General features: G+C 48.4%; 1 protein-coding gene across 4 annotated transcripts in view; it reads left to right on the top strand.

Annotated features, from left to right (window-relative positions):
• The window catches only part of RGS20 (regulator of G protein signaling 20), a 35,444-nt gene that overhangs the window by 14,136 nt on the left and 8,776 nt on the right, over nucleotides 1-12,532 (top strand). The window contains exon 1 of one of the 4 annotated variants that reach the window (XM_042029010.1): nucleotides 3,805-3,903. The exons of 1 other annotated variant lie outside the window; for it this stretch is intronic. Coding sequence is in view for 1 of the 3 variants with exons in the window: in XM_042029009.1 (XP_041884943.1) it covers nucleotides 5,140-5,238 (99 nt within the window). In the remaining 2 variants the exon portion in view is untranslated. Of the gene's footprint in view, nucleotides 1-3,804; nucleotides 3,904-3,977; nucleotides 4,383-4,681; nucleotides 5,239-12,532 lie in introns of those variants that run through there. 2 more of the 4 variants (XM_042029011.1, XM_042029009.1) reach the window with 2 other exon arrangements.

The following is a 12,532-nucleotide window of genomic DNA, read 5'->3' as shown; positions in this document are numbered from 1 at the left end:
TATATTTCCTATTTGAAACCAACTACTAATAGATCCATGAAGAAAAGTGACTTATGCCTGTAAGGAATTGATGTTGAGAAAATACAAATATATTTAAAAGCTCAGCAAAGCTCTTTCCCATAATATCACTGGTATTATGTTCACTTCAGAATATGGGTATTTAAATGCATTTTTTATTTTGTTTTTCTTTTTACATTTTTAGTTTTTATTAAGGGATAAGAGAAAGCAAATACTAGAATGCTGCTAGAATACTGACTTATAAAGAAAATTGAAGTTCAGCTGAAGTCCCTGGAAACTCATTCTCCTTCTGAAAATATCTCCTTTCCCAGAAAAGTCTATCAGTCTTCAAAATGATTTGTAACAAGTGCACTTTAATGTCAACGAAAAAGGTAAAATGTGGCTTCTTACTCTCTGTTTGAATTGCTCCCGAATTTGCTATGAATCAGCTCCATTCAATGGTCTAGAAACTCTCTTTGTAACAATTTAAGGGAGCAGGAAACACTGAAATAGACTAGCACACAAAAGCTGCCATACAAATGTGTATGACCTCTCCTTGGGCAGGGAGCAGAAGTTCAGGTATGAGACCAGCATTCAGCCTTCACACCTTAAAGCCAAACAGGCCCCAAAAGAGCTGATAATGTGCATTATGTCACTCACTGACATGTGACTGCAGGAATGATGGAATACAATGTTATTGTAATGCAGATACATGTTCTGTATTATCTTTCTTATCACCTGTTCTGAACAGTGAGAACAAATTTAAAAGAAAAAAAAAAGGTGCCATACAAGTTTTCACTAAAAAATAAAATAAATAAAAACAATAACCGATTTCTTCATTTCCACAAAGGCAAAATTAGGAAAACATGTTAACTGGACAAGTTTGCAGAAAGGAGAGTGGAGTCTAAGAAACATATAAAGGGCCAATATTAAGTAGCAACCCTCATATAAAGCCATCCCGTTCTGATCTAGAATAAAAGAAAACTACTGCATGCTGGATAGAATTTTCTTCTAAAAGTTTATCAAGAGCTTATGTAGTCGAATGACAAATCTTCAGGAAAGTCCAGTAAAGGGTGGAGGTTGGTTTTCTACTGCCTGATATACTGGTAGATAATATCAATATGGAAACCGGGTCCTGATTTATTATTTACCTTGTATGTTACAAAAAAAAAGGTGTCACTATATGGGATAATTATATTAAATACACAGTTCATGTGTAAGCTCTCAGTTTTCCATAATGTATTTTTTGAAAGAGAAACAAGAGCAAGATGAAACACTCCCATGCCTTGCTAGATTGACATTTTGCTTTCTCTCTGTCCCAGTGAAGCTGACTTAACCTGAACAAAGTAGAGCAGTAGAGGGGACCAAGAGTAAGGTCACAGAGACACATGCAGAGCAAGCTGCTCTGATGATTGAGGGAATTTCTTTCATGCATGAGAACTGTATGCTCACATTCCTTTAGAGACAGAAAGGGTTTCAGTCTGTGTCTCTCAGCTGTCTCAACTCTAAACCCCATTTTGTCAAAGTCCAAGCCCTTGTTTATGCAGTTCTGTGTTATGCAGCTGAACATCAGCCTGCATCCATCATTCAGGGAGGAAGGAGAAGAAGATGACTATGTTAACAGTTTTGAGAGGACTTTATGCCTCCACACCATTCAGCTGTTTCAGGATGTGGTTGTGTACACATGCAGTGATGCAGAGGTACCTGCCTGCAGAGCGAGACACAGTTGCCTACAACACCAGTCACCGGAAGATAGTTAGCTATGGTGGCTTTGTTTATCCAACAGCATTTATGCTAGGGAGCATAAATACCATATTTTTATACAATACTACCCGCCATCACTATGCATCATGGATTCTGAAAAAAAGATAGCCTTCTTTAATAAGGTGTTAGAACCATAGAATGGTTTGCGTTGGAAGGGACCTTAAAGATCATCTCATTCCAAACCCCCTGCCATGGGCAGGAACAACAGATCATGACTCTCCTGAGACAAATGGAAAGGATGATGGAGCAAGAACATACCTTCCAAAGGGATTACACTCTGCCAGCATTTTAAACCTGAACTTGATCAAGCATTCCTGCTAAGATTTAGAAAGCCACCTGGGACTGTAGTCTAGAGAGGTCTTAGGGGAGTCACACTTACTCACCAGTCTGAGAAGTGACTGCCTCTCCTGGTAGAGTGACCAAGAGCTGAATTCAAAGGCCAGTGGTGTTAACAGATGTTTTGGGCTTGGTCTTAAGCCACATAAACAACCACCTCAGTACACTTACTGAGACTTTGTTCCCTTTTCTCTGCCAGGGAGTGAGGCAGTGTCATTTAATCCTACTTGTCAAACCTGTAACACCATAGGTCCTGTCTGGGCCTTGGCAATTGTAGTTTGGCACGGAAATCTGTTCAGCATCAGTTCTATGCTTTCTGCCACAACCAAAAGGGCAGAGATTTGCAGAAGGCTCCTTGCCACCGGGCAGGAGCAATACTCAGAGTGGGGTTGTGGGGTGAGAATCAACCTTTCTGGTTTTTCTGCTCTCCTGGGAACATTGTCCAGTTTCTGCGGTAGTTCACCTCTCCAAACAGACCTAGGGGAACTCTCTGCTGCTAAGCAACAGCAAGCTCTCCTTCTGTGTAGGAATGGCAGCTTTCCCCGCTGGTTTCAGCTCTAACGAGCACCTTCCCCTGGCATCAATGGTACCACAGCTGTGTTCTCCCATTGCTGTAGCAGTGCCTTTGGCCTTCAGGGGCAGTGCCATCACTGTGGGAAGGGCTTTCTTCACACTGTGTAGGCTCCACTCTGTCTCTTTGATATCTGGTTGTAGGCCAGAAATAGGGACAGTGTTTTGGGGTGGGCTGAACCTTGATGAAATAGTGAAGCCCCAAACAAAAACAGGTAGAAATCATTGCTAGAGAAAAGGGAAGCAGAGCGGTGATTTTTTCCGCTCCTGCTCGGGGTCCATGCTCCATCAAGGTGGCTCCTTCTTTGCAGGACAATGGCATTCAGCAAGGAAGGGCAATGTCACACTTCCCTGACGCCCGCAGACCGCGGCCGGCCCGCCGAGCTTCCAGGCCACGGCGGGGGGCGGCGGGCCAGGTTCAGGACCCTGGACAGGTCCGGGCGGCAGTGGCTCTGCTCTCCGCTCCTCGCCGCCGCTGCAGCTCCGTCCGTCGTCTGCGGCTGGCTTTTCGGGTGGGGATTTTCCGGGGGTGCTCTTCGGTGTAGGTTGTAAGTGGCTAAATTCGTCCCCGTGCTCCTCTGTCACTATGGCCAGCCCCGAACCCCAATGGGCACTGGCGGGGTACGAGAGGCGTCCTCCAGCCCTCACCTAAAGGACCGGCTCGGAAAAGTTAAAGACAGAGCGTACATGGGGGCAAGAGGTGGTGCGAGGGCAGCCGGTATGGGTTCACGGCTGCCGCCACTCCAACCCTCATCTTAGCACTGCTGGGCTGTGCGGGGTCCCCGCCTGCCCCCTCGGTGATGCTCACTTTGTGTTTCTCTCTCTCTCTTTCTCTCTTCCCGCCCCGTCCCTCCGCTCCCACACCTCCCCCGCTCGCCGCAGACTCCGAGGCCTGCCAGGCTCCTCGCCTCGCTGTCAGCTCTGCTCTCCAGCCCCTTCCTGCGACCGCAGCTCCCTGCCCGCCGGCCTTGCCCGCGCTTCGTCTCGGCGCCCCGTCGAGACGCCCCGGAGCCCCGCTTCTGTCCCGCGGGCTTGGCGGCATTGCTGGCCGGGAGCGGGGCGCCCGCCCGCTGCCCGCTCGCCGCCCTGCTGCGGGGCCGCTGGGCTGAGCCGCCTCCGGCCCCCGCCCCGGCCCCGCCGCCGCCCAGCCGCCTCCCCCCGGAGCGCCGGAGATGCCCGGCGTGCCACGGAGCCGCGCCGCCGCAGCCCCGCGCTGCCCCCGAGCCTCCCAGCACCGTGAGTACCGCTCGTGGGGCCGCGTCCACCTCCTTCTCCTCCTCCTACTCCCCGCACAGAAGTCCGCCCACGTGCCCTCAGCCGGCACCGGCGTGGGAATCTCGGGGGCGCAGGGCGAGCTCCCGCGGCAAAGCTCCCGGGTGCCACGGGCGAAGCCCGCCCGTCCCCACCTGCCATCCCCAGCGCTCCCGGGTCCGCTGGCTCCAGCAAGGCGGCTCCTGCAGCCGCCCGGCTCCGCACCCGGTGCGCGGGCGGGAAGGGAACAGCCCCGACGGCAACCGCGTGCCCAGCTCCGGGAACCGGGAACCGGGAACGCCCAGAGCGTTCACGCACCCGTTCAGTCTGGATTTCACGGGAAGACAGGGTCGGTCTGCTCGGGAACGGCGGAGGCACTAGCCAGCCGCAGTTGTCCCGTTAACCCTTGCCCCGGCAGACGACGTCTGGGACTGCCGTGGGGTGGAGGCGGCAGATCATTATCGGTGAGAGAATCCCTTAAACGTGGCGGTGTTTCTAAGGGCGCCGCTGCTGAGGGTCAGCCCGGAGGAGCGGGGTGAGCGCCCAGCCCCGCGGCCCCCGGCACACGCCTTGCCCGGAGCCGCGCTGCGCGGCTGCCGCAGCCGTGTCACACCTGCCCCGCTGAACGGGAGAGCGAGCCCGAGAGAGCCGGGCGGCGGCGAGCCCTGCGCCGCTGGAAGGCAGGAGGCGGCTAGGGGAGGGAAGACGTGTATCCCTGCAGTTGCTAAAAATGCGAGCGTGTTCCAGAGCTGCGTTGACAAGCCCGGCTCTCCTCTAAGGCGTCCGTGAACACTGAAGCACCAGTACGGAGCCCCGCGGCGGCACCGCCGCCTCTCCAAGCCCTTCCCACTCCCTCCCATCAGCGCACACACACACACACACACACGCACGCACTTCTCACACACGCTCCACTCACACGCTCTCACGCCGGTCTCTCCGGCATTTCTCCCTGCGGCGCCGGTCCCATGGCTCCCCCCGCGCCTTCCCCGGTCCGCCGCCGCGGTGCGGGCGCTGCCGCATTTAATCCCTTTGCGAACCGGCCCTGAGCCGTAGCGGCCCCCGGTGTTCGCCTCGCCAGGGGCGGCCCGGCGCCAGCCCACCCCGTCGGGCCGTGCGGGGGCGGGGAGCGCGGGCTGCCGGCCTCGCTCCCTCCGGCTCCGGCCACGGCGAGCGAACCCACCCGCGGCCGCACCGTGAGACGAGCCCGCGGGGGTCGGGCGCATGCGTGGGGCTGGCGAGCCACCGTTCCCGGTCGCCCAGCCCGCCGGGACCGGAGGGGAAGCGTGCGAGGACGCCCAGGGGGGCCCCGCCGCCGACACCGTAAGTAGCGCTCGGTCCCGCTCGGCAGCAGCCGGGCACCACAGCCCGCGCTCCGGGCAGGCGCGGACTCGTCGCCGGCAACCACGACCCTCGTGCCGCAGCTGGAGCCGCCCCGGGTGCAGCGGGACGGGACGGGACGGGACGGGACGGGACGGGACGGGCGGCGCTGCCGGCGGTGTCCCCCGCGGCCGGGGCGGGACAGCGGCTGTGGCCGCCCTCCCCAGGAGGAATGGGAGGGACTGGGCGAAAAAGGCGCTTCCCCGGTCTTCCGGAGGGTCGGGAGATGCAAGCCGGGAGCGCCCGGCGCTCGGGCTCGCACCGCCACGTCCCTCCCCAGGGGCTCCCAGCGCAGAGCCCGGGTAGCACCCGGCTGACCTCGGCTAGGCGAGCGGGGTCAGGGTCCCTCTCTGGGGCGGGATCGCACCCCGGGCCGCGCCACTTCCCCGGCCTCAGCGCAGGTAACACCTCGCCATGCGCTCAGGGGCCCTTCTGCCTCGTCTCACGAGTGCGACCGAAGATAAGGCAGCATCCGTGCCCCCGCCCCACCGTGAAGGGGATCCCGCGGTGCGCCTGTTCTCGGAGACCGGGGCTTCCCTGCCAGGTTAGGGAGATAAGCAGCAACAGGCGAGCGCTTCCATAGAGAGTCTTCCAGTATCAGCCTGCCTCATCAAGCATCCTGAGAGGAGATGCTTCCTGAGCTTCCTGAGCTCTGTCATTAGGTAATGTCAGTGGGTAAGAAAAAGCAGGTAACGAAAGTCTGACATAAATGCAGAAAGTGAAATAAGATTATCCTTGTACACTCCAGTAAGGACCTACAGTAATTTAATACCGGTGTAATTTACTTGATGCAAGCGTTCGATTATTTCATTTTTGCTGTTGAAAAATGTAAAATGACAACTTTTCCTAGGGCACTTGTCGCTATGACGTAATAGCAAGGAGTCTCCTTGTACCTCTGTTGCACACACAGAATGTCAGCACCCGGGCCAGCACTCTGCAGAGCTATGGTCTGTGGAGGTAGCTACTACCACTGCTGTATTACAGGACCAGAAACAGTAAACACTACCACTGCTGTATTACAGAACACCAGAATCAGTATCTGCTAGGAGATTCCTAGTTGTGGTTCCTAAAATTAGGAACGTCGTGTTAAAATTAGGAGTGTCTCTCTAAACTCAGAGCCAACTGAATGTAAAACTAGCACTACGTTTTATAAAATGTTCAAAGGTAAGAGAACTGTTACTTTATTTCCCCTTCAATTTTTTTCTACTCCTCACACCAATACCTATTTTGGTATCTTTACTCTGGGTCCCAAATACTTAATCATGGAAGCGTCACCTCAGCTGTTACACACCTGCTACCCCTTACTTAGAACAGTGAGCATATTTCAGAGTGAGTAGTGATGTCTGAGGACTGAGCTTGAAATACCAGGGAGGAGTTTTCAGACTATAGGGTGCCTGTGTCTCTTGGAGCTCAGGTCAGACGTTGATGAATTCGAAGCGTTTAAGCAACTATCAGTACTCAGTCACTTAGAGAAATTCATCCCATCTTTTTGTCACTAAGAAAAGTGACAAAGTCTTGGAAATACTCTGGAGATCTGGCATTCAGAAGGAAGAGGATTCTTAGCTAGAGGTTCATTACTCCTCACTTGCTGTTTTCAAAACTTGTCAGAGCCAGGTGAAGCAAGGAAGCCCAGGAGGTGTCATGGCCAACGTGAATGTGTGCTGAGCCAAACTCTGACCCTCCTTCAGCCTTAAATTCACTTTGGTACTACTCCTCCTGGCTGACACTGCCGGTTGGCACTACAGCCGAGCTCCCCAGGCAGAGGGTTGCTATCACAGTGCCTGCCCTGCAGAGCAGCCAGATGCCAGTGTAGTACAATCCGAAGTGAAGCGCGACAATCGGAATCAATAGGAAACAGTGTGTGAATCACCGCGTAACGCACTCCAGGGTGAGTCATCCCGATTCAAACCAGCTTTCAGACCAGGGCAATGTCAGTCAGCTTCTCGCACAGTTCAATATGAGTCAGATCTCAGCACCGAGTACAATGTGAAATGAGTCACTGACTAATACAGCGCCATGTGCCTCCAGTACCCAGTGCGAGTTGTCAGAGCTTCTGTGTGATATGAGTCACTTCATAGTACAGTAAAATGGGCTTTTTGGAGGCCATTCATAATTAAGCACAATGCAACCAAGCGCTCAGGAGGAGATAATGGGAGTGAGCAGAGTAAACTGCTACAGGCACCAGTTTCACTGCATAGTAGAGAGGTTTGTAAAATACTAGGATGAATGGTTTTTTAAAATTTTATTGTTTCTCAAAACAAGCTGCATAAAAATAACTAGAAGCAGGTACTTCCTCTGACATCAGAGCCAGCAAAAGCAGGGTTGAAGCAGTGGTAAAAATCCCAAGGTTGGAGAAGACTGTGAGTTTTTTTGCTTCCAAGAGAGCTGATCAGTCAGTGTGACTGACATACCTCCACCCAGGCCGACCCCAGCTGCCACAGAAGACAAGGCAAGGGATGCTGACAGCTTGTGCTGGGCAGAGGACAAGATCTTGACACTGATTTAACTTAATTGCAGTTTGCAGTGACCTAGTTTGTGAAGGACTCAGCATGGGATGAAGTTATATCCATACTTGTATTCATACTTATATTCATACTGCTCCACTGTCACAGCATCCACATAATCAGCTGGACGGAAACAACAGGTTGCTTTTTCTATGAAAGTGGTAAAGAATTCTCTCATGTCTTTCCCTTATTACAGGAGAAATAATGACAGTGACCCTGCTAATTACAAATTAGAGTAACATTTTCAATGAAGTCTCTTGTGATAAAATCCAAACTAAAAATTCTTTCTCCAGAGGATATAGGGCATCTCTCTAAAAACAAAACAAAACAAAACAACAAACAAAAAACCAAACAAACAAAAAAAAACCCCACAAAAATTCCGCTGAAGCCCCAAGTAACTAGGTTTTTAACAAGAAAGTCAGATTTTTCTCAGAGAAAGACTTTAGTGCAGGAAGTTTTTTGCAGTGGCCAACTGGGCAGAACTGAACACCAAAGGAAAAGGAGCAGAAGACATCGAAGGCATTGGTAGAAAAATACCCGTTACAGGTGACACGATCAAGGCACCATTACCAGTTACTATGTGGGTGTGATACACTTCCAGCCATTCCTTTTGAAATGTAAAACAATGCTTTAAGGTGGATAGATGAACTTGGCTCTTCTGAGCTGCTGCTCCTCTGGAAAAAAAAAAAATTAAGCAAAACAGGCAAAGGCACTCTGTTTCTGGCCATTTGACATAAGTGTCCCAAATTTCTTAGTTATATGATAACACTTTCACTTGCAACCTTATCCACTTTAGCCTTTAACAGACTTGGGCACAGCAGTGACGTAAAAAGCTGGCTTATTCCATATGCTGCCAGCTTCCTTTCTGCTAACCTCTGTCTTGCAGTCACGAACTCTCAACCATTTCAGCCACCCTACTACAATATGCCAAATCTCCCAATAATAGAAAATAACTTTCGAGGACCTACTAAGTGGGCAATCTGACAACTATGCCTAAAGCATGTGCATATGTGTGGGCGAGTTCATTAACATATATTAGAATTCTTCTCTGTCTAAAATAGCACACTGCTTGATGCAGAAAGCCTGCTTGTCACATTTGTCAATGAAAAGGAAGAAGCACGAGCATCAAATTTCCTGTTCATATTTGAGTTGTCAATGAACTGCCACAGGCTTCAGTGGGAGTTTGTTGCAGCCCCAAATATATCTGAATTGTTAAAATATAGATTTAGAGATTTATTTGGAATTTGACCCCAGTTTCAAGCCTCTTATGACATTAGTAGATAAGAACAGAATCTCTTCCAACTCACTGGTTATCACTGCTGGGAGGAACCAAAGATAAAGCAGCAATTGTGAGACTTACATAACCTCACCTAAAGCTCGCTGACACCAAGGGGTGGCTTTCATTGCTTTAGTGGAGTTTGGATCAGGCCTGAAGTATTTACTGTAAAATAACTGGACTATATGATCCACATCTGTGCACTCAGTCCAAGTGGCTGTCAGCCAGTGTTACAGCACAACGCTTCTCAGGCTGTGGAGTTACTGGGAAAGCTTCATGCTGTGGCCATGCAAATCGGCCCCAAGGAGAAGCTGAAGGCTTGCACACCTGCCTGATTGTAATGTGTACAAGGAGGAAACATTATGTCTAAGTAATTAAGTAATAGAATCTTTGAACTTTGAGCTGAGAAAATGTCACTGTGTTTTAGCATAAAGTGGGGATAAAAGTATAAAGTTTTGTCTACAATCTTCTGCATATTCCTGGGTTTGGGGTTTTTTTAAAATTTGGTTGGGGTTTTGTTTTGTTTTTTAAATTGACATTTGTGGCTTAGATTTTAAATATTCCTCCTTTGGGAATGCTTTTTTCTTGGTAGCCCACCTTTCTGCTGAGAAATTAGCAAATACTATAAATGTTACAACTAAGCCAAATATCACCTGAAGTGTTTCTAACCAGGGAAATAATTTTCACTCCTGACCTTTACACTCCTTTGTGTTTATAAGGTTACATAGAGAAATGGTTCATAATCTGAATGTCAGATAGGTATGCTTTGGAGTGGAAAAGGTATGGCAGACATTCTTATTTCACCACCTCAACATTACTCAAGGCATACAGTGGTTTTGCCACTATTGCCAAAACTAGCATCTCAGATGCTTGCTTAAATCCTTGGGCCTTTTTTTTAATTACTTATTAGCATTCAATAATATGAACACATACTTTTTATATGATTCATAGATGCTATCTTGCGGAATAAGAAGCAAGAACATGTGCCATTAATTTTCCTCTGTTTTTGTTTCATTGCTATTTCAGGACAATTTTATAATGGACTAAATTTCTTGTTACCATTACATAGAGAAGGACATCTCTTTTCCTTGGGAGATCCAGAAACTATGCACCTAGGCATCTGCAGAGATGCTATGTTAGATTGACTTGAAACAGTGAACCAGCTGGAGACAAGCTGATCACCTCAACTCCTACTCCCCTTTCTCATTTAAGCATTTGACTAATTGGCACTCTCCATGCAGAACTTGGATGGTTCTGTGCATTCCTCCAGGCAGGACCCACTGTGCCTAGACAAGTTTCTTTATGTTCCAATGTGCTGATTAACATCCAGGGTGGAGAATATCCAGAGACTCCAAAGCTACAAAATCAACCCAATTCTGCATAGACTGCAGATAGTCAGAGGAGACTTGTAAGTGGCCAGCCACTTGTCTGTAGTCAGAAGAAACTTTCTGCAGATGCAGAAATGATGATGCAGGGTAGACTCATGTACACAATTTAGGGAGGCAGAAGATGTTTTGCAGCTCCAGACAATCACCAGGGATGGATCATGCATGTGCTGGAGCGGTCCCAAGGCACATGAGAGAGCTACGTGTAGGATCTGAGCAGTAACGTGCAACCCAGAGCCTCCTGTGGTCCAGCCAACACCACCACTACGAGGACCTGTGCAACAGAAACCCCTCTTGACATCTAGACATTGACTGACTGACCTGTTCAAGGATTTGATTCTGCACAGTGACTCAGTATTAGCAACATTAGACCCTATTGACTATTCATGTTATACCCAGCAATTGGCTAAAACTGTACCCAGTCTGAGTTTAAACAGAGCATGAGATGGTAGGGGTTGAAGTCCTTTGGTTAAAGGTATCTTACATAATTCCATTAGTAGTCTAAAAGTACTTTTGGATTCCTCAGGAAATATGTAAAAGATAGCAGTCCATCTCCAGTTTTCTAATCCTCTGTGTTTCCTTCTCTAACCCATTTTCAAACAAGGCACATCACTGTTCCAGATGGTGGGGACAAAGAAGGCAAACCCCAGTTCTCAAAGTGCAGAGAACATCCAGTACAGAGGGTTCTCATGCAATTTTTTCATTCTCATAGCACCTTCAGAGAGGTCTGGAAATCTCATGTTCCAAATTAACAACTGCAAAATTATATGAATAGAAGACCTTTTTACTACAAGGTCTAAAAACACCCTCTCCTTTTTGCCCTGAAGGAGCCTGAAGTCTACTGAAGGCAAAAAAATAACCACCTCAATTCCCACAGATCCACACATCAATCAAGCAATTGCTTACATTGCTAATGTGGGCTGTACTATAACTGAGCAAGGAATTTTGTTAATTCCTACAAATAAAATTCACTGGAGTAATTGATAAATCTACTACCCATTCCTGCACACAGCACAACTCAAACCAGCAACTGCCTGGCAAGGCTCATTACACAGCTCTGGTGGTTGCAGCAAGAGGCCACAAAGTGTGATGGAAAACTTCCACGCCCGACAGTGAAGTTCTGGATTTACTAGAAGTAGCAGAAAGATACCAACATACATCAAACAAGGCTCTTCTGAAGTTAGATAAACAGTGCTAGGATAGATCACTGACTCACTGCTTGTTCTGTGAAGCTGACTAGCCTGACACAGTTTTGTCCTATGGGTCTTAATACTGTGTGCACCAAAGGAGTTCCTACAGCTCTGGAATAACCTGCACCACTGCTCAGCTCTCTACCTTGCCATCCTATAACATGGACCCTGGATTGTATTCAGCCCAGGCTAACTCATTATTAATATGAATTAGAGATATGAATATGTGAACATAAAATATCTCAGAAGTAAGAGTGGATGTATTATGATATATAAACAGCACGTGTCTGAATCCAAGTTACATTTTTCTAATCTATAATAATTGTTTACAGTCCAAAGCAGCCTGAAATACTGTTAGATATATGAAATGTGAAAATGCTTCATTTAAGAAAGTATAGGTATCTGGAAGGAAATTAATACTTATTCATTCCATTAATGTGAAGCTGAAGGTGACAAAAATAAATCTGAATCTACAAATGCATTCTACATTTCAGTTATCCTTCCACATTTTGAAACAAGAAAGGTGGGGGGGGGGTTGGAAACTAAGTTATTTTTCTGATTTTCTACTTCTTGTCATTTAGGCATTGCTTGTCCGATTGAGTCTTCAGATTTTCAAACTGGGTTACCGTTTTTATCTGTATTGTTGTTCTTGTATTTGATTCCTCCTGCTACACAGGTGCATCTTCTGCTACCATGTCATACATTTATCTCTTGGGAGAGTGGGTGGTTCTCACAAAAACAAAAACTATTAAGCTCTATAAGACAGAAAGAAATTCAACATTAAAAAAACCACAGTAGCCAAAGTGCAGCGAAATGTAATGCTGCACTCTGCTAAAATAACCTTCTTTTTTCTCCAGACACTTCTGTCGAGTCCATGATGCC

The sequence above is a fragment of the Corvus kubaryi genome, unplaced genomic scaffold, assembly GCF_017639235.1.
Source record: "Corvus kubaryi isolate FWS band 111438036 unplaced genomic scaffold, C.kubaryi_AGA036_p1.0 37312, whole genome shotgun sequence".
In the NCBI taxonomy this organism is placed as follows: Eukaryota; Metazoa; Chordata; class Aves; order Passeriformes; family Corvidae; genus Corvus; species Corvus kubaryi.
The sequence above is the reverse complement of the archived record's forward strand: the minus strand, read 5'-3'. Positions and strand labels throughout refer to the sequence as shown.